At 47.5% G+C, this 22809-nt stretch overlaps 9 protein-coding genes across 9 annotated transcripts; 2 read left to right on the top strand and 7 right to left on the bottom strand.

The window, feature by feature from the left end:
- Positions 1–88: 88 nt before the first annotated feature.
- FOBCDRAFT_236166 (uncharacterized protein) lies at positions 89–1582 on the bottom strand (the record flags this gene model as incomplete). The annotated part of the gene is made up of 2 exons (XM_031194994.3): positions 89–1208; positions 1260–1582. The coding sequence occupies 2 exons, from the start codon at positions 1580–1582 to the stop codon at positions 89–91; spliced, it is 1443 nt and encodes a 480-aa protein (XP_031029732.3).
- Positions 1583–2490: 908 nt separating this feature from the next.
- Positions 2491–4160, bottom strand: FOBCDRAFT_123550 (Tannase/feruloyl esterase; the record flags this gene model as incomplete). The annotated part of the gene is made up of 3 exons (XM_054703069.2): positions 2491–2823; positions 2874–3644; positions 3693–4160. 3 exons carry the CDS (start codon positions 4158–4160, stop codon positions 2491–2493), a joined length of 1572 nt encoding a protein of 523 aa, XP_054559044.2.
- Positions 4161–4822: 662 nt separating this feature from the next.
- On the bottom strand, positions 4823–6203 carry FOBCDRAFT_256422 (uncharacterized protein; the record flags this gene model as incomplete). The annotated part of the gene is made up of 1 exon (XM_059611181.1): positions 4823–6203. The coding sequence occupies exon 1, from the start codon at positions 6086–6088 to the stop codon at positions 4823–4825; it is 1266 nt and encodes a 421-aa protein (XP_059466653.1). The 5' UTR covers positions 6089–6203.
- Positions 6204–6760: 557 nt separating this feature from the next.
- FOBCDRAFT_236163 (RTA1 like protein-domain-containing protein) lies at positions 6761–7694 on the top strand (the record flags this gene model as incomplete). Its single annotated transcript, XM_031194987.2, has 2 exons — positions 6761–6959; positions 7018–7694. 2 exons carry the CDS (start codon positions 6761–6763, stop codon positions 7692–7694), a joined length of 876 nt encoding a protein of 291 aa, XP_031029725.2.
- Positions 7695–9081: 1387 nt separating this feature from the next.
- FOBCDRAFT_236162 (uncharacterized protein) lies at positions 9082–10603 on the top strand (the record flags this gene model as incomplete). Its single annotated transcript, XM_059610052.1, has 6 exons — positions 9082–9110; positions 9237–9563; positions 9620–9789; positions 9856–10042; positions 10095–10433; positions 10579–10603. 6 exons carry the CDS (start codon positions 9082–9084, stop codon positions 10601–10603), a joined length of 1077 nt encoding a protein of 358 aa, XP_059463988.1.
- A 499-nt stretch (positions 10604–11102) lies between these two features.
- On the bottom strand, positions 11103–11483 carry FOBCDRAFT_236161 (uncharacterized protein; the record flags this gene model as incomplete). The annotated part of the gene is made up of 3 exons (XM_031194986.3): positions 11103–11148; positions 11185–11386; positions 11438–11483. 3 exons carry the CDS (start codon positions 11481–11483, stop codon positions 11103–11105), a joined length of 294 nt encoding a protein of 97 aa, XP_031029724.3.
- Positions 11484–12817: 1334 nt separating this feature from the next.
- FOBCDRAFT_247472 (Tannase/feruloyl esterase) lies at positions 12818–14536 on the bottom strand (the record flags this gene model as incomplete). Its single annotated transcript, XM_031194984.2, has 3 exons — positions 12818–13919; positions 13980–14115; positions 14176–14536. 3 exons carry the CDS (start codon positions 14534–14536, stop codon positions 12818–12820), a joined length of 1599 nt encoding a protein of 532 aa, XP_031029722.2.
- A 1228-nt stretch (positions 14537–15764) lies between these two features.
- On the bottom strand, positions 15765–17100 carry FOBCDRAFT_195981 (uncharacterized protein; the record flags this gene model as incomplete). Its single annotated transcript, XM_031194983.2, has 6 exons — positions 15765–16102; positions 16153–16226; positions 16283–16674; positions 16730–16806; positions 16855–16891; positions 16942–17100. The coding sequence occupies 6 exons, from the start codon at positions 17098–17100 to the stop codon at positions 15765–15767; spliced, it is 1077 nt and encodes a 358-aa protein (XP_031029721.2).
- A 1547-nt stretch (positions 17101–18647) lies between these two features.
- On the bottom strand, positions 18648–21181 carry FOBCDRAFT_123141 (amino acid permease-domain-containing protein; the record flags this gene model as incomplete). The annotated part of the gene is made up of 9 exons (XM_059607766.1): positions 18648–18860; positions 18910–19123; positions 19179–19267; positions 19324–19999; positions 20060–20120; positions 20269–20359; positions 20414–20564; positions 20619–20857; positions 20924–21181. The coding sequence occupies 9 exons, from the start codon at positions 21179–21181 to the stop codon at positions 18648–18650; spliced, it is 1992 nt and encodes a 663-aa protein (XP_059463987.1).
- Between the last annotated feature and the right edge of the window lie 1628 nt (positions 21182–22809).

The raw sequence follows: 22809 nt of genomic DNA, 5'->3' as shown, positions 1-22809 counted from the left end.
AGTCACAGTGGAACCAGCAGATCACTTGCCCAAGTTCGGAAGAAAAGAAGATATTGCGCAAGGGCAGTTTATTTCGTATTTACTCAGTTTATATAATACATTTTGCCAGCTTTCGCAATTGCTCTCTTGCCTCGGTCGCCGTGGGAATGTCCTGTTCCAAATTCTTGACAATATCCTCTAGATACGTAACGAGCCGCCCTACAGCCAATTGGGATTGGTTCTCGTCATAAAGAAATGCATTATACACCATATGGCCAACGCCAAGCAGTTGGTGAACAATCTGACTGCTTGCGACTTTGAACATGATAAGAGAAGCTTCAGTGATCTCATTCAGGAAATCTTCCGCCACTTTGATCACCTCATCAACTGGAGCCTGGCAATGAAGCAGGCCCATGATATTTACAAGGGCCTCAGTGCAAGTTATTTGAACTGCCATGAACTTGCACCGATTGCTCTGAAAATCGTCATGTGATTGCGAAAGGACGCGGAGTATAAAAGGTTTGCTGGCTTTTAGTTGATCCAGACTATCGAGCAATGCCCTTGGGGATGGTCGGTCGCAAAACACGGCAACGACATCCCTATGAGGCTTTCGCTGACGAAGATTGAGTATCGCATACTCCATCAATCGGAAAAGATCGGTGATATAATCCCATCCAGCTGTCCAGGCCTGCGTCTCGCGACTCATAGCAGGCGTGATACGAGGGTAAAGCACCGAGACCTGGGCTTCAGGGAGACGGATGATATGCCCAAGGACGCAGGCTGAATGAATCTCAAGCCGATAGACACACCAAAATAGACGTCTTCGGTCATCTACCTCTAGTAGCGAGATGGAGCTGTCCCAGTTATTTTCCATATTGAACCCGTGCTGAGCGATCCATGCATGGCATAATCCGAGGTATCTGTGAAGGTCACTCTTACTACCGCTTCTCAGCGAGTACACAGCCAAGAGGCCGAATGATCTTAGGTAGTCAAGATCAGGTGTATCCGGAATCCGTGCTGGAATATGGGAAACGGCTTCGTTGAAATAGATGTCGCTGTCATGCGAGACAACATTGCCCAGCAACGTGCTATCGAATACCGCTTTGAGAGTGAGACTCTGGGCGCTCAGTGCACACAGTGCCATTAGAAGCAGGTACGCTGTCTCACTGGCACTAGGTATGCTGTCTGCCCACCGTCTTTCCAGGTCGTTCTCGGAAAGAAATGGAAAACTTGTTTACTTCAGCGGCAGTTTCAGCGAATCGGGTAGGGGGACGACATACTAGCACTGGTACATTGTATCCCGGTAGATGTCTATTAGACGACGGATGCATTGCGGAGACCTGAAATCAGAGCTCTCACTCCCGGTCTGCTTCTGGTTGTTGCTTTTCCCAGTTGCTACCGCTGGCTTCCTACCCCGTTTCCGAACAAGCCGATTCATTGTGCATTCGGACCCGTAATCGATGCACGTGAGACAAGTTCTGTGACCGTCCCGGGATGTCGCCTCGGTCATAGATGATCGGCGACACTTCAGACCTCTGGAGTGACAAAAGTCGCAGGCCTGTAAGGCTCGCTGTCTTCGAGTACCTGCAGATCTACGCTGCATCGAGTTGACTTGCTTTGATATGATCTTATAATTAAACGCGGTAAAATGACCATGTTTGACAAGAAGGCAAGCCTTAATAAATCAAAGTATTTATCAGTTCTTGAAGCTTATCAATTTAGCAGCTGATAAATAACCGCTGATAGGATATCGAGTGGAGTACGTAATAGCCAACCACATCCTGGCGATTATCTAGTCATGTAGAGTCCGTCCTCCCTAGCTCTATCCACTTGGTCCAGCAAAGCGCAAAGACGAGACCATCATGATGAATGCAACGAAAGCTTTCAAACCTAATATCACTTTTTCTAATTATATCAGGAGGCAAGATAAATAGCTCATTCCGTTATAACCCCGGAGGATTCCAGATTTTAACTCATACCGTTTGTCAGTCGGATCTCGGCCCGCACGCCTATTGCTACCCCGGAATCAATTCTAAGGAGTACTAATGTTAATCCTGGTATGCATGACAACGATGCCGACCGCTAGCCCGACTCATCTTCATCGTGCTTCCCCGTGCACGACGTGCAGTTTTGATAAACTTATGAGTGTTGGTGACAATAATTTCCCAATCTTAACGCGGCGAAAAAGAATAAGTCCCTAACTAAAGAGAGCGACTGCGTCAGTCTTGGCAAACTCGAGTTTCAATACCTCTGCTATCCCAAGACTTTAGAATGCCGCGACTCCCAAGTCTAGCCCTTGCAGCATTTCGGGGCGGCCGATAACTCAATGCATTCTATCAAGATTGCATTAAAGGGAATATAAACGAAACAATTATAAGGGCTTTTAAGCTACAGCTATAGAAAGTAAATGTCTCGCTCCGCCCCTTCCTCTCTGGCAAGCATCTACTGCATTACCGATAAGGTCTCTCAAACAACTAAGCTACCCTGAACCTCGGCAACCCATGCTAGTACTCAGACGCAAATAAAGTCAGTAGACTTATATACGGTATTCTCAATCTCATTTCTCTTCAACCATGCTTTCTCAGGGTAAGGGCAGAGAAGACGATGTTGCTCATCACCGTTGTCGTCCTTGAACGAATGAGGCAGTTCAGTTGGCACGGTCCCGTTCTCAACCCAAGCTCGGAGTGCATCGAACGTGTTTGTGGGCTGTCCTCCCTTGCCGCCGGAGCAATGCAGCAGCCCAGGAACTTCGAACATGCGGTAAAAGCTTGCGACTTCGGGGATGATCTCCTTCACCTTGTTGTAGTAGTGTCTTGTGCCCTTGACTGGAATAAGCTGATCGTGCTGTAACTTGTTAGCTGGGGATGCGAATGCGACCAAGAAATGTGACTTACTGTTCCGTGATAACCCAGAATCTTGCCGCCCTTCTTGTAGAAGGCTGTCAGGTCAGGGTCGCCTGTTCCAATTACTGATTCATACCGCTGAACAGCTTCATGGGCAAAAGTATCAAATGCTTCTCGGGTCATATTCTTGTACGACCAGGCTGGGTTGGCCTCTATCCAATATTTGATCCAAACTTCTCCAAGGCCCACTGGGGCTCCTCGGCAAGTCCCGCCGGTGCATGTGGTCATGGCAAGTCCAATGTCGCTCGTCAGCTGGAGCGACTGCCCGCTGAGCTGAGCTCCCGTGTTGGGGCCGTACCATATGAACTTGCCATCAGTGGTAGTCGGACCTGACCAGGTCGCTTTGGCTATCTTGGCTGCCTCCTCAGAGATACTCATATTCTTAGCAGTATCGGAGCAGTTGAACGATTTGCCGACGACATCCATTGGGTCAAAGTCACAGGCGTCCTCGTTGGAGATGATTCCATCGATAATGCCATCAAGCCCATCACAGGCCTCTATGGCCTCTGCTAAGACGGCATTCATCTCGCAAGGGTACGGAAAGTAGTCTAGCTCCTGCATAATCAGCTGAGGCCAAAAGGTTGACATGAAGAATTGATTCCAGTTGATTGCCGGTGCACACGCATGTATGCCATCATAAGCTTCTGGATATCGCTGCGCAAGCATCATGCCTTGTCTTCCGCCCTGAGAACAGCCACTCCAGTAGGAATACTTGGGTTCTTCCCCATAGAAGCTTTTGATCAAACCTTTAGCAATGATTGCCTAGTCTCGTTAGCATAAACAGGTTAGAAAGATATGGTAAGAACATACCTGATCGCCTAGGGAGACAGCAGCGAAGTTCTGGAGGAGATAGAGATTGGGATTCCCCTCGCTAGTCAGGGCCCAGATATCAGGACCATAGTCCATTTGTAGTTGCAGCCCCGCATCTGTCGCCGAAGTGGCATAACCCTCACTGATTGCTCCGCTCATGGCAGCATAGCCCGGCGGATATCTTCCAGCGACCCAGCCTCCTCCCCCGATGGATTGGAGTCGACCATTGAAGTTGTCCATAGGTAGCCACGTTTCAACGTGGACAGTGTCGTTCTGACCAGGGTGAGTGTAGGTGACGGTGACATTGCAAAAGTTGACGTCCTCAGCGACGGTTGTCGGGTGCCCATAGTAAAGGATTGACTTGGCCTCAAAATTATAGTTTTCGACCAAGCTGACGGCAAAGTCGATGACCTTCCCTCCAAAGATTGCTGGCTGACTGATAGCATCAGCAGAGCAAGAGAGAGACATGGTTCTGTGCTTGGTATATTGGGTCGATTGGTTGAAGATGACTTGTAGGTTGGAGAGCATTTGGATCTTTTACCTTTTGCTACTCTAGAGGCGTATAATTAGGTCTTCTTATGTTTAACAATCTCAAGGTGCCCGCAAGGTTGTAAAAGCCCACTTGTGGCACTTGTAATGCCAAGAGTCATGTTATTCATTAATTTTACGGTTGAAACTTGACATTCTATACACGCGTAGTCGGCAACATATCAGATGCTTGGCTCAACTACTGCTGCAGGGTCTAGATAAGAAAATGCCGTGTGATAGTGGAGGCAGACAATGGCCCACCAAGGGAGACAATACTCGTATCCGTATGACTTCGTGAGGTCAAGGCCGTAAAATGTGGAGTCAAGGCCTTTTGAGGGCAAAGGGTTGGAATTGGCGTATGGCTGATGACGACTACACATATTGGCCGTTCTACTGAGCACCCGGAGCCAAGTATTGGGTAACAAAATATTTGGGAGCTCCCTCTATGGCCCAGTGAGATCTACATGGGAGAAGGGGACAATGCAATAGAAAGAAACACGCATTTATTTCCTAGCATGCGTATACATCGATTGCCAAGGACGATAAATACGCCGAGCAGTGTTCAAGAGGTGCAAAAGATTATTATTGTTATTCTGGATGGATCAATTACTCAGACTACTATTGTTATCCTGTAACATTGAGTTGGGCCATTGCAACCATTCTGCCCAATGAAGCCCGAGATGGGATGTAATGGATTGTATTAAATACTGTCCGCCATCACCGATTATCCACGTAGATCGATTCCAATGCAGCAAAACTGCAAAGAATGCAAGGATCACCAGCGCTTCTGGCTGTCGCTTCTTCAGCAATTCGAAATATTCGTCATCAACATCAAGACAAAATGCTATCGCGGCATCGAATCGCCGTCTGTTAGGCTGTTCCAGTGCTGCATGAAGAGAAAACGACCGCTGCAGCGTGGATACGGCGTTGTGGTATTTGGTAGCTGATGACAAGGAGGCGTTTGAGTCGATCATCTCGTGGAGGATAGCTGTCGCTTCTATCTCGTTCTCGAGTGCGGGGAACGCGTCTTCAATTTGTTGCAGTATAGGCCCAAGTCCTGAATTCTTGATTGTATTCCATGAATATTTCGTCACAGCACGAACACCACGGTGAATGGACAGATAAGTGATGAAGCGGTCGAGAACAGCGCCGAAGCTCTCCCTTGGACCTTGAAGAGTATCGCAGAGGACATGGACTCCGACAAGTGACGAGAAGAGAAACATCGGCACGCATGACTCTTCTGAAACCTCCTGTCTCTCCTCATTGAATAAGGCCAACGCCGTTGTCTGAAGACTGGTGGCAAGCTGGTAATATGGTTGCTGGAGCGAAGGAGGGTTGCTCAAATGGAGAGCAGAGAGGGCAAGAAGCTGATTCATCAAGTAAGGGGCTTTAAGTGCATAGTCCAATGTGTGAGAGATGATGCTCTCATTGGAGGGGTCAATTGATGTGATGGTGTGACGATTCGTCAGAAGATGATGATAAAGGGCGAAGTGGCTAAGATCGAACAAATCACCTCTACCTGGTGTATCACTGAAGGCTATCAAAGCAGAGCTGACAGAGCTACCAGGGCTAAGCGATATTGACGTCGGGCCCGCGGGAGAAAGATGAGAAGAAAGATGGAAAGGCGACGGCGTATCCGCACTTGATGTTGTTTGGGGCGGTGATGGCTGTTGGCCGATGTTGATATAGATGCATTGGGATCCACGGTTGGAAATCTTGCAGTTGAGGCAAATCGGTCGAGATTCATCACACTTCATGTGTCGTTGCTTGCAGGCGCCACAGCCATTTCGAGACTTGCGGTGCGATCGGCGTGGTTTGAGGGGTTTGTCACTGTCTGTGGAAGACTTCTTGGACTTGGAGCGGGCCATGGTATGAAACTGCCCTGGAGAATTGACCGATTGTAAGGAATGAGATTATGCGAACAGGCAAAGTAAGTCTAGCTCCGTAAATAAGGGGATACTCGTATTCTAGTTATGGTTTCCCAAGGCATGTTAGAACTGGATCGGATTTGACCGTGGATCGGTGAGGCCATGCTTTATTTTAACTCTCCGGAAGTATGATTAGCGGTACCCACTGATGCACACTATCCCCGTATCGAGCCCGTATAGAGATGTTTCTGATTGGCCTCCAACCGTATGCACAGACAGACCCACTGTTGCTCGTTTACAGAAGTATGTGATTGGTTAATCGTGCTCCGCTGGAGTATGCGAGTTATTGAGCCTGAATCGTCAATTTCAGAAATAGCTTGCATTATGGATGGAAAACTAACTCAGGGACGCGTATCCATACTCTGAAATGGTTTGTTTCAAGTAGTCACGGCATTTTTTGCGAGTGATGTTGATAAGCAATCAATGCATGTTTTATAAATCTTGCGAGACCTTTAAATTAGCTTGCCATTCGCCTGTTCCATCCCCCATTGACCGTTCAAAATCCCATCATCACAACTAGAAATTTCAGTCTATCCTGTCCAACTCTGCCCCGCCATAGTAGCGACGAAGTCACGCCAATCTCCTACCTGCCTATCTACCTAACAGACCGCAATGTCCACCGAAGGTCTCTTCGAACCGGTCCCCGGAGTTGAACCTACCAAAGGCGGCGCCTACCTCTGGCGATACTCCCCAAGCGTAGCTGCAGCCGCCATATTCTTGGTGCTCTTCATGGCTTCATTTCTTTGCGTAGTTTGGAAGATTTGGAAGACGCGTACCTATTTCTGCACTGTGTTTGCCATTGGTTGCTTTTGTAAGCTGCTACCACCTCCCTTTTCTTTTTTGTCATGTCTCCTAACATTGTATCCTAGTTGAGATGGTTGGGTATGGCGTCCGCGCAGGTGCTCATAGCAAAACCGGCAAAATCATGCCATATGCCGTTCAGAACATGTTTATCCTCATCGCTCCCGCGCTCTTCGCTGCCTCGATTTACATGGTCCTCGGTCGAATCATCAGAGGTCTCAACGCCGATAAACACTCTCTTCTCAAGCCAACCAAGTTGACAAGGACCTTTGTACTTGGAGATGTATTATCCTTCATGATCCAAGGCGGTGGCGCTGGCATGTCGGTTGTTCAAAACGCAAGTCTAAGTAAGTGGGCTGAAAGAATTGTCATCCTCGGTCTTGTGGTCCAGATCGTCATCTTTGGTCTATTCTGCACTGTATCCTTTGTCTTCCATCGTCGTATGATCCGCGAACCAACAGCCGAGTCGATCGGCACTATTATGCCCTGGGAGTCAACTCTTTATATGCTTTATGCTGTCAGTCTTCTCATCATGATCCGATCTATCTTTCGGATCATCGAATATGCTCAGGGCTACACTGGATATCCTCTTTCGCATGAGTGGACGTTGTACATATTCGATACTTTGTTGATGTGGCTGGTAACGGTTATCTATATCTGGCGATACCCGGATGGGCTTAATGTTAACGCCGGCCACGTCCGCTGCGACAGCATGCTTCTGCAAGAGGTTCACAACAACAAGTAACGGTACGATAGGGAGCTAAGCATTTTCAGGCTGAGTAAGGCGCGCGACGCAAGCATCAGCTGCCGGGTCTATCAACTCAAAATACCACTTTCAAAACAAAGTTCAGGCAGCATACCAACTGCCCACACAATTGCCCACATTCTTAGGATGAAGAAAGCCTGCCAGCGCCTATTGAAGGTGCGCGATACAAATGTCATGTCTTGACCGTATTGAGTTTATGTAAACCATGCCAATATTAGGAGACCAAGTTACCTTATTAAAAATAATAACTCATCTTTTATACACTTTTATATAGCATAATCAATTATCTCAAGTTAATAGCTCCTTTTCGTATTTACATTACTTTAATAATAAAGTAATTATTTGCTACCTCTGCTAACAACCTCGGGTACACCGTGCTCCCGACCCCACATAATAGCCCGAGATAAGCCTTCCAGAAGGATTCCGGGTTCATAATCTCAACTCTCACCGTTTGTTCCTCGGATCTCGGGCCGTCTATGATCGGCCTTTTCTGACATCTTCGGCATTTAGACCATGCAACCCGCCCTCCTTTATGCAGTCTGTTCCCTGAAACAAGGCGAAAGGTGGGGAACAACAGGTTTTTACATTCTACATGCAAAGGCTATCATAAAGTGGCGGGTTAGTGTCCTCGTTTGAGTCCATGCTGTTTGTTGCATCAATTGGCTCCCAAGGGTTCATTGCGGTTTAACATTCTTTAGTCAGTGTATCTTTTGGGTCAAGATCTAAACCGCAATAATTAGCAATTGAAAAAGATACACAAAGTGACTTCAAGAAGAAGCAATGTCTCTCTTCTAGCGGCGTCTTCGCACCTTGGGGTATCACCAGGCTTAGGTTCTATGTAAAAGCACAAGATGGCTCATATCAGCTCAGGTTTGCTCTATTACTTTTCCCGGTGTCCCTCTCAGGTGTTGTATCTTCCCGATGACCAGAACTTCAGATACTTGCCCTCTGAGGAATTTGTCGCGGGAGATCAGGTTTACCGTATTGGGCCTGATCGGTAAAGTTCTCAACGGGGGATATGTACCTTGCCAAATGTGACTCTGGGATGCTTCAGCTTGCAGGGTAGCGAGATAAGGTAAAGTTCAAGTTTGACTAACTGGGCCGATCACTTGGCAAAAACCTGCTACTCACCCGAGGACGCATCAGCTGCACGAGTCATTCAGATCATCAGGCATTAGATGCGGAACGAATACAAGGATCTCGGAACTTGGGGACATACGAAAGTCCGAGATTCCCTGCTCAGATGGAAAATGGAACACCGATCTACCGAGACTTTTTGGGTATTTTAACTCTGGCTATCTCACGTAGAATGCGAAAGGCAAGATAGTCCCATTCAGCTCTTCCTGTATCGCTACCTCTATCCACCATGCTCTCAAGGCTTTTAATCTTTATCAGGTGTGCTATGGCTACGCCTGAGTGACGAGTGAGAAGGACCTGTCATTGAACGTCTTCTCCACCATCGATAGTGAGAATAAGAACTTGCGAGGTTTATATTGTGAGGTTAGAAGCCTTATGTCCAAGACTTTCAGTAAGAGCCGCAGAGCTAATTTTGCAGATTCATGAACACCCGGAACTCGGATGGGATGAAAAGTATGCCCATCGTGTCTTGACAGACTATCTCGAGAAGCAAGGCTTCAATGTCACACGCGGCGCTTATAACCTTTCGACAGCTTTCATAGCTGAGTACTCGAATGGCAAGGGCAGACAGGTATCCTTCAATGCAGAATACGATGCTCTCCCTGGCATGGGACATGCATGCGGACACAATCCCATCGTGACAGCCTCAGTTGCCACCGGGCTCGGCATCAAGAACGCCCTAAAGAGTGGCGGCCTCAAGGGCAAAGTGACGTAAGTAAAGAATCATTGAAACATGCCTGCTGTGGTCTGTTGCTGAAGATCCTTAGTATTGTAGGAACACCTGCCGAGGAGATAGGTGGTGGAAAGGCGGAGCTAATTCAGGCTGGCGCGTATGACGACCTCGGCTGCAGCCTCATGGCCCATCCCGGCCCTCGGAACTATATGTTCTACGCAGAGTATCCCGCCTTGATGACAGCTCGAGTTAACTGGACCGGAGGTTAGTCTTCCATTATTACCCCGGCCATGTCGTGACGTGCAAGGCGTATACTCATCTATCTTCCAGTGCCTGCTCAATGGAATGGCCTGAATACACTGGATGGCTTCGTCTTGGCATATGTTATGACAGGTCTCCTTCGGCAGCAGCTCGAACTCGACACCGCCATACAGCAGGTTTTATCCGAAAGTTCAAATGTTTTGAACATCATTCCTGCCGAAGCCAAGTCATACAGGGCCACAATGTGTCCTACCATGTAAGATTCTATTGAGCTTCTACACCAGTCCTTTACTTACTTTGTGTTAAAGGGAGCAAAGAGCCAAGCTTGAGAAGAAGATGCATGGTATCTGGAACATATCCGCTACCGCGACAGGCACAAACGTCAGTTTCAAGTCGTACGTCTTCACATCTACGAGAGTAGTAGATCGAGTGAGAGCCAATACTGACCTACACTCCTTTAGTGAACTGGACTACTGGAACGCGAAACTCAGCTCAGTCTTGACAAGAGCATGCTTCAAGAACCAAATGGAGTTCTTTGACCCGGAGAATACAAAGGATGGTAAACAGTTCTCCTACAAGAACGTTGAGGAAGTGATTATAAATCCCAAGCGCGTATCCCCAAACAATCAGGGCAACGTCTCACACAAGTTGCCCTCGATTCACATCATGTTCCCCATCACCAACAACGTATCAAATCACGAAGCGGGATTTGCAAATGCTTCAGGGACGGTATGGTTCATGTTGATTCCCCTTCTTCATGTAAACAAATTGACTGACCCTTGAACTTAAAAGGAACTCGCACAACGTCAGGCTATAGAAGCAGGAAAGCTCCTCGCTATGACAGCCGTGAGTGTTCTGAATAACGAAACCATGGCGAAGGATATGTGGAAGGAATGGAAAATTATGAGCAAAGAGAAAGGTAGCCAGCGACGAAACCTTAGCAATATGCCGATGCAGTCAGGTTTGCTTCACCAGGAAGAGATTCTATACAAACATACCCTAAGGAGGTTTTATATTGGTCAACGGAGGCCTTACTTTATGGCTCAATCTATCAAGACCTTAAATTGTCTTACCTTGGTATATGACTTATAATTACCTCGCTGATGTACTATTTCTGCATGCAGTAAGAAAACAGGAAAGACATATGTAGGTCAATGCTTCAGAGCATTTATAAAGGTAAAGGACATACTACTTAAAGTCCTGCAATATACACATTCTTAGAGAGACAGCTTCAATGCAATTCAGAGAATCTTTTAATAGAAAGGCATTATCCGAACTAATTCTTGCTAATTCTTGCTTGATTCTCGACTAACAGCTCACCGCGGGGTGTAATCAACAACCGGTGTCATGCCAATGCTGGGGCTCTTGCCGTTAGCGTTTTAGGTCATGCTATAAAACTTGCGTGTTGAGTCGATGTCGGACTGCTGAAGCTGCGGCGGTTCGTTGCGGTAGTTCATGACTGAATTAGGATCAGGCGCATCGATGCGGACGGCCTTCTCGCCCTCTCTATCCGTAGTCATCTCGTCACGGACGCCCCCGATGGCGAATTCGTGTCGCAGGCCGAGGACATGCCCAAGCTCGTGGATAAAGACATTCCACACTGCAATCGTCAGCCTAGGAAATCCATGTCAAAGCTACTAAAAGGACTTACTGTGTAGCTTCCACTCTTTGCTGAATGCATAAGAGTACACGAACATGTAGTTAAGGTCATCGCCGTTGGGGAAGAAGGCTTTGGCGGACAATCATACCACCACGGACGTGAGCCGGTATACCAAGCCTGCCGGTTATAAGACCGTTCGCTACCCACTCTCCGGTCTTGTTGGAAACCCTAAAGACAAACACGACACTGAAGTCCATAACGCCAAGTACCTGAATCATGAAGACAACACGAAGATCCTCAATTCCAATGTCAAAGCCTGGATGGACGGCACAGTCCAGATTACGCCCGATGGCGACCCTAATACCAGAATCCCCGACACCTACTCGGTCTTTTCTCGTTTTCAGATCTGCCTCGAGGCGCCCAACTATACCGTCTTCTCCAACAAGGCTTCCATGGCACAGTACATTGTAGAGCATGGTGGCCGGCTGCACTATGGTGTCGCCCTCGAGGAACCGCATAACGCCATCCACCTTGCGCTTGGTGGCTTTTACCAGAAAGGCATCTATAATGCCGACCCAATCCTCGGCGCCAGCGGTGACATGGGCGAGAACGAGACAGCCGCCTTTGACCCCATATTCTACCTCCACCACGCCTTTATCGACTATACCTTCTGGCAGTGGCAGCTCCGTCATGATTGCACTGCTGCCGGTAGTCTGACGGTCGAGGCTGGCAAGGACGGCACTTTTAGCATGGGTGACCCAACCTTCCCGAAGGGTACAGCTCTCGACACAAACAGTCCATTGGATCCTTTCGAGAAGCCTGGCGGTGGATTCTATACATCGGAAGACGTGACAGACATCAAGAAACTTGAATACAGCTATGGTCCTGGCTCGCTCGACGTTGACAATGATCCAGGCCGTTATACGCCACCCACGGGGCCCATTGCTAGTATCGCGCGGGTGCACAATATCAGCCGCGCAGATTACGCCGGCTCCTTCGTCATCCGCACTCATGTTGAACTGCCCGATGGTAGAAAAGTCGAAGTTGGGCGCTAAGCCGTGCTCAGCCGATGGAATGTTGCAGGATGCCGCAATTGCCAGGATCATCTAGACGAGAACTCGTTTATCGCCATCGATAAGAAGACGATGGAAACGTTGAAAGGTAACAATGATGACAAGGAGAACATCAAGTTCCACGTTCAGATCCAGTCCCGTGAGTCTGGTGGGGATGAATTACGTGAGCCTGTACGAGAACCGGTAGTGGAGTTTTTGTAGATGTCTGATAGAAGATCAGAAGCGAGGTCACTGGCTCTTATATCAAGTGGATATTTGGTGTTGAAAACGCTTGACTAACACAGTTTTACTCCTATTCACAGCAGACAGAGACAAGTCAAGTAAACGCATGCGCTTTAGTATTAATAACATAGAGACCCTATCGACATTGCCAACTGGAAGTCTTTTTGGGATTGCCGCCAATATATGTCTGCGTCTTAGGGTACAGACAATGTTTGCGCTGAAAGTCGATTCCGTTAGTGGCAGTGTCGTTGATGAACTTGGTACCCGTCAAACTCGCAGGCGCTTGCCCCTTCTCGACCCAAGCCACCATGGCCGCCAATACATTATGCTGGGGGTCAAAGGGGACACCCGCAGCAGGGGCACCACCGCCTTGGCCAACAGCCCAGGCGCCGGGACCCGAGTTGCAGTGGAACATGCCTGACATGCGGAAATAGCGATAGTAGTCCTGCAGGTCGTTATCGGCAGAGTACATGCGATTCCAGAAACGCTGGGTATTGAATTGGGTGATTTGGTTATCCTGGCCACCGTGATAGCTGAGCAACTTTCCACCGCGTTTCTTGAACTTGGGGAGTTCTTGAGGGTAGGTACGGATGTCGAATGGGTTCAGCTCATCCGCCTTTCGGACATCATTCGTGTTGTAGGTGCTAGCATCCCAGCTGGGGTCGTTATATACAACGTATCGGAACCAATCTTCAGAATAGCTGAAGGGGGTGCCTGCGATGAGCTTGGATACGGCCTGTAGTTCATTGCCAGGATTCATGCGAGGGAAGATGAGCTTGCCGTTGGGATAAGTATATGGAGCGTAGATCTTTTGCAGCTGAGCGACTTGGGCCGAGTTCAAGCAGTTCTTGGGACGTCTTGGGCTGCATTGAAGAGTCTTTGGGTTAAAGAAACACTTATCTGGGACCTCGATAATTCCATCCTCAACGCCGTCAATCTTGTCGCACTGTCGGAGAACTTCGTCATGAATCAGGCCTTTCCAGGTGTCAATGGGGATGTAGTTGGGAGAGTCTGCAGACCCTGTAATCGGGTAGAACATAGCCCTCTGGCCTTGGAGATTGTTAAAGTCAACAGCTGGGCATCCAGCTACAATTCCATCATAGTCTTTAGGGTACTTCTCTGCAGCCTTGATACCCATACGACCGCCCAGCGAGCAGCCGAGATAGTAATTGTGAGCTGGCGATTTGCCGTAGAATGCTTTCATGAGCTTCTTGGCTGAGCGAGTGCCAGTGTGCAGACTTCGATGATCAGTCAATGGCTCACAATTGAGAATCGAATAGGAAGGCCCTGATACTCACGCTCTGTAAGAGAAATCCTTGACGATTTCGGGGTTGTTCAACATGGTGATACCCGTGGTACCATTGTGGCCGTTGTTGGTACCCATGGTGGCGAAACCATTGGTTGTGCCATAAGCAAGATCCTCGTACTTGATGCCTAAACGTCTTGTCTCAGCTTCACCATAGTCTTGTGCTTGTTGATTGAGAATTCACTCACATCCATCGATTCCACCATTTCCAGTTGCAAGATATCTCGATTCCTTCCAATCACTGGGCAACCATAGTTCAAAGCTGATCGAGGACCGCTTCGAAGTGGGAATTTGTAGGGCAATGCGACAGAGGTCAACTGTGACAGCTTGAGAGGCGCGGTTGCAGGTCGGGACGTTGTCTGATAACTGTAACGTTGTACCAGCAGAAATAAACTCCTGTCGCGTCAAGGTCGAATTCTTTATGAAGCCCGTTGGCTTGAAAGCTAGACACCTCTTGCGGAAGTGTCCATAGTCACCATGGCAAGCAGCACTCGCTACCAGGCAACTCAGTACAACAAGACACCAGCAGATACGTAGTAGCAGAGCCATGATTCCTTTCCTTTGCTGCAACAGTACCCGGTCCGTCAGTGTTGGAGAACTGCGCCTCAGGTTCTAGTTAAAGGAATGGCAAAAGAGGGCGGGATGAGATGGGATGACGAACAAATGTCTCTCGGTCACTAATCGTTGTACAACCGAAAAACCCGATGGATGACTAGGATAGGTCTTGGCGGAGCGTACCTCCTTAGGCGAGGTGCAGGGGCGCGGCGCAGACGCTGCAGTTCATGTTCCCCGAGATTGGGGCGGAGACGGGAGATAGAGAATCGGACGATGCTGACAGGAAATTAATCGGGCACAACAGGCTATTACATGACCGCCATGACGGCTGCCTGTTGGTATGTAAGCACTAAGGAAGATTGTTTCCGGCACTCTGGAACCAACAGTAGGGACCGCGATAAAATGCATTAAGGTTCATGAGCCACTAACCATATATGATTACTTTCTCGACAGTGATTTTCTAGAGTTGATTCTGAAGGCTTGAAGTCGTGAGATCCGAAGCCTTCAGGCCCGGAACTTTCCCCATCGTGAATAGAGTTATTATTAGGTACCAGCCTAGCTAAGTGTCTGTCCCTCTTTCCCCATCGAAGCACGGGCTTCAATTTAATCGGACGGGATGTGGCATTTAGCTTGACGTTCTACAGAGATCTTCGGCCCCGTCGGAATTGGGGACGGTGGACACATTTAGTTCATCTTGGCAATGTTGAAAATGCAAAATACCTCAAATGATTGTAGCGAAGGATGCATTTATACGGGGTTTCTAGAGCCAACGAGACACTATTGGTGGGATCACAATGTCTACAGATAAGCCAAGGCGGCATTACCGCACCCGTGTGGATACCAAACTTGACAACATGTCAGGGGTTTGAACATGGTTATAGCGAATGGACAACGAGCCAAATTCCCTTGACTACTCCGTACATGTTTCCTCTATTCACCAATCTGGTCTATGATTACGGCGATTTGGGACTGAAAGTGATAAAGAACGACTTCGCATGTGCACCTCACTACACACGCAAGATATGGAATAATTGTAAATCCCGGAGATGCGTATGGCGATCGAAAAAGGCATGACAGACTTATCGTTTGCCCAACTGCTTAATTATATAGGTGCATCACAAACGCGGTTCCTGATACAAATACAATCAATCAGGCTGAGATCCGAGGTATTGTTTATCCCTGATACATTATAAGAAGACGAGTCCACACGTCTAAGTCTATTCTATACATTTTCATGCTTTGTGCTGGGATAGTGCCCAGGCGCAAATAGCTCTTCCGTGCTACGGTCTCTGCTCTGCAGCTCGATATTGAGCACCTCAGTCTTGGTCGGCCCAATCTTGCTAAAGCCTTGTCGATCGACCTTTCGTTTCTGGCTCGTGGTTGATGCCATAACACCCGAGTTATCCACCCTAGTTCTTCGCGTGTGTGAGGCACTCGTTACAGTCGTTGCTATGCCGCTAAAAACAACCTGGAAACAAGGGCGCATTGTCATGATAGTGGAAACAATGACGGCAGTAAATATTTCGGCCATGGCGAGAGTATTGGGCGTGGTATTATACCCTGATATAGTTAGAAGAATAATGAGCATTGGGAAAAAGGAATGGACATACAGTGAGGATCAGTTGCAGCTCCTTCGTTAGGCACGTAGATCATCACAACGCGAACCACAGCGCAAGCCGTATGTCTATCTCGTCAGCTCATTAATACGAAAGCCTTCAATAAATGTCTGTTTCAACGTACGCTAGACCCAAGGCAATTAGAAAGAGAAACTGCCATATTTCCTTACTCCGATGCCCCGTTGACAGAAGAGCAGGAAAGGGTATCAAAACGAGCAAGACCGACGTAAAGGAGTTGATGTAGGCGTTTGCTACGCGGAACTTGGTGTTGTCGATGCATGTCCCGTCGAGATCACCTTGCCAAGCTTTGCGAATAGGAGTGCATTGGAAGGTCGATACCAGAGTGCCGCCAGTGTAATAGGCAATGATGACGCCCATGAGGGCAAAATTGGCGTATCGTGCAATCTTAGTACTCAAGAGGACAGGTTTGCTAAAGATATTCATGTAAATGGTACAAATAGAAAGCTTGATCACGCCCGCTGTCGCCTTGAAAAAGACCTGGTTGAGCCAGAAGCACTGTGAGTAGTGTTAGTGGCGGGATAGAAGTAAAGGGAGGTCGGGAGGGATCTACAATCTTTGGCGTTAGGGCTTTCTGGATATCTGGTGGTAGATCATCTTTGTGATAACCGTAGCCCCATCGGAAGTATGCTAACACTTTCTTAGAAACAAATTCGTGAACAAGCTCGCGACACTTACGGTCAAGGTTGAAGCCAGCAAGACATATGCTTAGGGACTGAATAATTAGTCTACATGACGAATAAGATGGAGTTGCGCGAATATTACCAGACCAAGTATCAAGAGGTAATCCGGTAGGCCGATGACCCTTTTCGACAGTCGCCAGGATATTCTCCATATGACTAAAATAGTAGCACTAGCCAGTAACGTAAGCGTCACGGCTTTGAGCTTGGCCGAGTTGTTGGGCCCTTGGTAGTACTCCGACATGGGCGTCTGATGGAAACTGTAGCTTGGAAAAAAAGCTTCAAAAACAATTCGAGAGAAGAGAGCGAAAGGAGCTAGGGACTGCGACTGGCGCGTCTTTATTTAAAACATTAGAATGCATGCGCGCACTGCCTGCAGCAGCACATTGCATACGAACTGCCCATTTTGCATTTAACCTTAAAGGCCGATGAGAACTTTCTTACGGCTGACAAGGTGTTGCCACACGCGAAAGCTACTGGATTCCCATCCTGGCCACAGTTCGGACGACACCATCAATCTGTGACTCGTCTATTTACAGGGATCTTTGCATGCAGATATTCTTAGGTTACATGCACTGCGGCACGGCTGGAAAAAAGAAAGTTCCTAAAGAATGCATTACCATTCATTCAAACAAGACTGGTGGTGATTGAGTTATTGCTGACTTAAAGTCATGTTCTTTCACAAAAGATACAAGTCCTTCCATTGCAAAACAACGGCTACTGGCAGACTGAGCTTTTAACCACACAGTCATGATCATATCATTCGTATTTCTACATTGGTCCCAAGGCGTCTAAATCTACTTCTAGCAGCCAGAGAGTCGAGAGATTCCACCACTATCCTGTACAACGTTGGTCATTAAACTTTAGGTGAGATATTCTACTTTTTACCAACAAGACAGGGATTTAAAGCTGTCCGGGCTCTTCATTCCCGGCCGTTGCCAAGCCCATGGAACCGACACCTTAAATAATCTCTTTCCTCTGATCAGATGTCGGATTCGGGTTAATTCTCGCCGATACGATACAAAACAGGCATATCTCTTCGGCCGTGTGGGTCGCCCACTTCCCTTCTGAAACTCGCCTGCCGGTAATCGGCTGCGCATTGCTTGGCACTTTGTCAGGAGATTTCTTGCGCCAATCACCTTGACAAAAAGCAAATCTGACAGGTATGCCCAAGCGAGCCAACAAGGCTTTTAACAGCCCACAGTCGTGGGGGTTAGAGGTTATTCCAGGCAGGCATGTAACCTTCTTGAACCGGCGTCGCTTCCGATATTCCTATTATGGTATAGACACCGCACAGTGACTAGGAACGGGATGGAAGGACGGGCCAACCGTTTCCGCTGACAATCAACGGCTTTGGCTTCCGAAGATCAGGAGAGTGTAAGGGGTACAGGACATTAATATATTAGCATGGGCAAATTGAGAACTCAGAGTGCTAGAGACGAATTCCTGACTATCGAAACACGAATGACAGCAGAGACTTAGCTTTGCCGCTAATTCCGCCGCCATTTGGAAGCAGACTTCCATCTGCGACTATCTAGTGTAGGGTAGTGGCTCGGAAGACCTGGATTTCTCCCTCGAGTTTAAACGATCATAGGATGCATATGTAATATATCAATTATTTCAACTTCAGAAATGCATAAATTGATTTCATTGGGAGGAAGAATTTGAAGATCTGATTGATTTGATTGGGGTGATTGATTGATTGATTGATTGAGATGGCATATGATGAGCGCCGCTCTTTATTGTAAGTTACAGGGTCTTATATTTAGTCGCGATTATCCTTAGCAGGTTTCAATTGGCGCCATTCCCCCTCCGCCTCAACGCTCTTTTGAAAGCACTCCAACGAGATTCAGAACCATCCGCAGGCTGCTGCAGTGACTTGTCACGTAGCTCATTTAGATCCTTGATAATATTGATAGCCATGTTCGCATCTAGTCTGCTCCAAGGCGACCAAACTCCTTTGTAGACTTTGAGCCCGACCCAGATCACCAGAAACGCGATCACCTATTTGCATGATTAGCATTTGTTGGGTGTTGAAGTCTTGGCTGCCTACCGTCAGATATCCAGAGCAGAATGGGATTATGTGAAATTGTTTCCACAAAAAGACTCCATTGCAGATCAGAAGAATGACTAAACAGCCCGTAAAGGCAAAGCCGGCGAGGGCTGGTTGCCAGTAACTTTGATACGGATAGGCCCCGGATTCCTGTTCGCGGTCTCGTGCCAGGTGTATTCCTTCCCTAGCCAAGGCATCACGAAACATGTGAATACTGGTTTATAGTCAGCAGTAGCCTGTTAAGATTTGCGAAGGAATCCATAACGAACCAATAATAGTAACGGATATATGCCAAACATAAACAAGCCCAGACAATGACAACACTGACAGACCCCATCTGAACTAAGATCTCGACAAACTGTGAGAAGTTAGTCTGGATACTGAAAGGTTGAGAAAGTTGAAGAGGCAACTAACCTTTCCTAGTGTCGACCCTGTATTAAAACTCTCTTTTCGTTGGAGAAATGGGACCCAGCAAAAGGCTACAGCGGAAATAGCCATTGCCCGCAGCGGCACCCTGTTGCGGTCCGTGACGCCAAACCAGGACAGAAGTCTTGGTACATACTCCTTAGAACGAATATTCCGCGTCACACCGAATAGTGTCCTTGACGCAATATATAAGTTTGTATTTGCACATGTAAGCGCTGTGAAGACGATAAAGGCATTAAAAACATTATCTAGGTTGTCAATCTTCGAGTCCTGTGCAGCAATGATGAAAGGCGAGTATGTGAATCCTCGTTCATTTGGGTCTGGCTCTGTGCAGTTCTTGTCCTTTACCGAGGCAAGTCTCTGCAGGCCGCAGTTATCTCTCTTGAGGCTTAGAGTGACGAGGAGTCCGCTGATAGTGTAAGCAAAGGCAACAAATATCGGTAGGAAAACAGCTGTAAACCCGAGTGTCTTTTTGACAGCTCTATGAGATGAAGCTAATTCTGTTCCTTGTTGAGGAGGCGATGAGGTTTCTGAAGTAGGACCCTCTGATGAGCCATGGCATGATCGAGGTCTCTCTGGTACTGAGGGCCAGCGAGCTTCTATGACAGAAACAGCAATGTTCTCAACGCCAGCATATGCAAAAGTAGCGATTGAAAGACACATCCTGGAAGATGTTAGCAAATTGGAATGCCCGGTCCGTTTTCCATCCACAGGGCTGGCTTACATAAAGCCCTCGAACCAACCATTGGCAGCATTATTATCGTATTCAAAAGGTGCATTCCAACCTATGTTTCCGATTGTATTAGCGTTTTTAACTTTGGGCTTCCTCGCAGCATCTTCGAGGTACTTACTTGACACTTTGCTCACAGGTCTGTCGGCTATTCTGGGTCATCAGCATATGAAGATGTCTCCACATCTTTGATTGTTACCTACGCAGAGACCCAATGTAAATAAGACAAATGATAATTATAGCCAAGAAAATTAGCTTGATAATACCAGTGACGACTTCGAGCCAACCATATATCTTGTACCGTTAGCTTGGTTTGCCGATAACGTGCGATGGAATACGTAAACGAACCTCGACCTTGACTGAATTGATTGCCACGAGTGTTATCGGTAAAGCGACGTATACGAACCCTTCAGTGAAGCCCTCCATATCGGCAGTCCAGAAGTTTAGGACGCTAGCAGAAGTGGTGATCAAGGCAGCAAATCCGATAGAGTAGGTGAACCTGACAATGACATGTTATCAAGGAAAAACTGTAGATGGTGCCGAAAAGGCCTACCAATACGCGATGCCTACAGCATCACCAAGCTCTCTGTCAACAAATTTTTTGACAAACAAGGGCACTGCACCCGGTACAGGCCATAGACATAGAAGCTCAGCGATACATTGCATAACCGCCCAGACCAGGATACCAAGAGCAATGAATGACAGAACGACCGCAACTGGTCCTCCAAGTTCAAGAATTTGGCCACTTCGAACATATAGGCCTGTTCCAAGCGTGCCATTGATTGCAATCATCTATTTCAGTGTCAGTTCATCAAAGTCTAGGTAGCTCAATGCTAAAGCTGAGTGTCCTAGACTTACGAAAATATGAATGCCTCTGAGCTTTCGTCGTACGGTGTGAATGGGAAGTTGTGGAACCTCGGTGACACCACGACTCCGTGGCCCAAGTACCGTTGGAGCATTTGAAGTGCAATTGAGTCCGTTGGAAGGTGTGGAGTGGTCACCACTAAGGATTCCAGGATTGGATCTTGAGATGTCTTGCGATAAAGAAGTATTGGGGGCCAAGTTATCGAGAGTGATGTTCGGTCCCTTTGCTTGACCGGATACCATTTCAGACATGTTTGCGGAGTTTAGACAGTAAAGAGTTGCTAGGATGATGGAAAAGGGTTATAGGAGTTGTTTAAGTATGGAGAGCCAACTTCTGGCACGGCGGGATTGAAAATTGTAAAAAATGCCTATGTTCGCCTCTCCTACTCCTGATACCACAGCCTAAGCTCTGAGCCTCTAAGCGCCCTAGGGCGCCACAGTGAATCTCTAGAAGAGATAAGAACCTCCGGCTTGATCCTCTATTACTTCAAAGTTCGGCTCCTGAAACATTACAAGGGTTGGAGAGACTGGTTCGTATTGCTTACATGACGCTAAGGTTTGTGTAACTTGGCTAGAGAAGTCTTGCTTGGGGCCAGCCTGATTTCTCCTCACTGTCACAAAAGAAAAACAACCCGACAAAAGTTATAAATAAAATCGAATAAAGAGATCTTAGACATAGGAACTAACATATTCTTACTCACTACTTACTCCTATAAGCGACAGTGTATGGGAACTCTGCTTAGGCGGGCTATGGTGTGCAGGATGAATTTCATAAGTTGCATCATAGCCATTGGGGAGTAGTGTCTACCTCCGATTCTCCCAGCCTCCTTGACCTCACCGCTATTTGCCTTGCGGAGACAGTCTTGGATGCCTTATTTGGAATGAAGACAATTTCAAGCCATAGCCAATATTTTATTCTCAGCCTCTTTCATCCCCCACCGTCCGTTCACTTGTCTAGAGCGGTTAAACGTAAGCAAAAAAAGCCTAAATTGGAAATGGGAGGTTTAAGTTGGCGGTTGCTGCCTACTTTGTGAGCTTGAAATCAGGCTGTGATGCTGGATGCTGCATGTGGCGTGTGACTATTGCTGCATCAGAGCCTTATCACATTCCTCCCGACCAACGAAATTCGTTCAACGACATAGACACGCTGTAGTCGGGCGATCTGCCAAGCCAATACGAAAAAGCCATGTCTTATCAGGTTCTAATGTGCCTTGAGGGGTACCGAATTGTCCACAGAAGGGATTACGTGTCACTTGAAAATGCGTCGTGATGCATTTGCGAGGAATTGGATGGATGAGCAGGCACCCGGAAGCTTGAATTGTTACAAGTACAATTGATGAACCATCTTTGAGAATGGAGGCTCTGTTGGAAGTAAGGCATATAGGATATGTCAACAATTAAACAACAATGGTGGGCATAAAACACGTTCTCGAATCACGGTACTATGACAAGTTGAAACTACAAAGAGCCCTCGAGAAACGTTTTCCCGATCAGGATGGAAAATTTGACTTGAAAGTATGTGCAGCGCCCTGGCGCGCGGTGTGCTGGTGTAGGCTGACTGGCACTGAAGAATGTCAACGAGAAGTGGGTTTTCTACGCCCCTGAGCAAGCTACCAAGGTATGATCGCTCGAGGAAAGACACACTATTACCTCATTAACATTATGACAGGAAGACTTGAAGTAAGGACATATCGGTGCCATCAGATCGACAATATGAATTGACGGATACTAGGGACGCCGAGATCATTCCCACTTCGTAAGACTGTGTAAATGCGGCCGAGAAATGACAGGCTGAGCGCACGTGGAACTGCGCGGATCCCTCTGTGGCCTATATCAGGCTCTGAGGCAGACTGCTAAGAGAGCCTAGCAACAATGGGAAT

Source organism: Fusarium oxysporum, chromosome I (genome assembly GCF_013085055.1).
Source record: "Fusarium oxysporum Fo47 chromosome I, complete sequence".
NCBI classification, from domain to species: Eukaryota; Fungi; Ascomycota; class Sordariomycetes; order Hypocreales; family Nectriaceae; genus Fusarium; species Fusarium oxysporum.
This window is presented reverse-complemented; position numbering and strand designations above follow the sequence as displayed.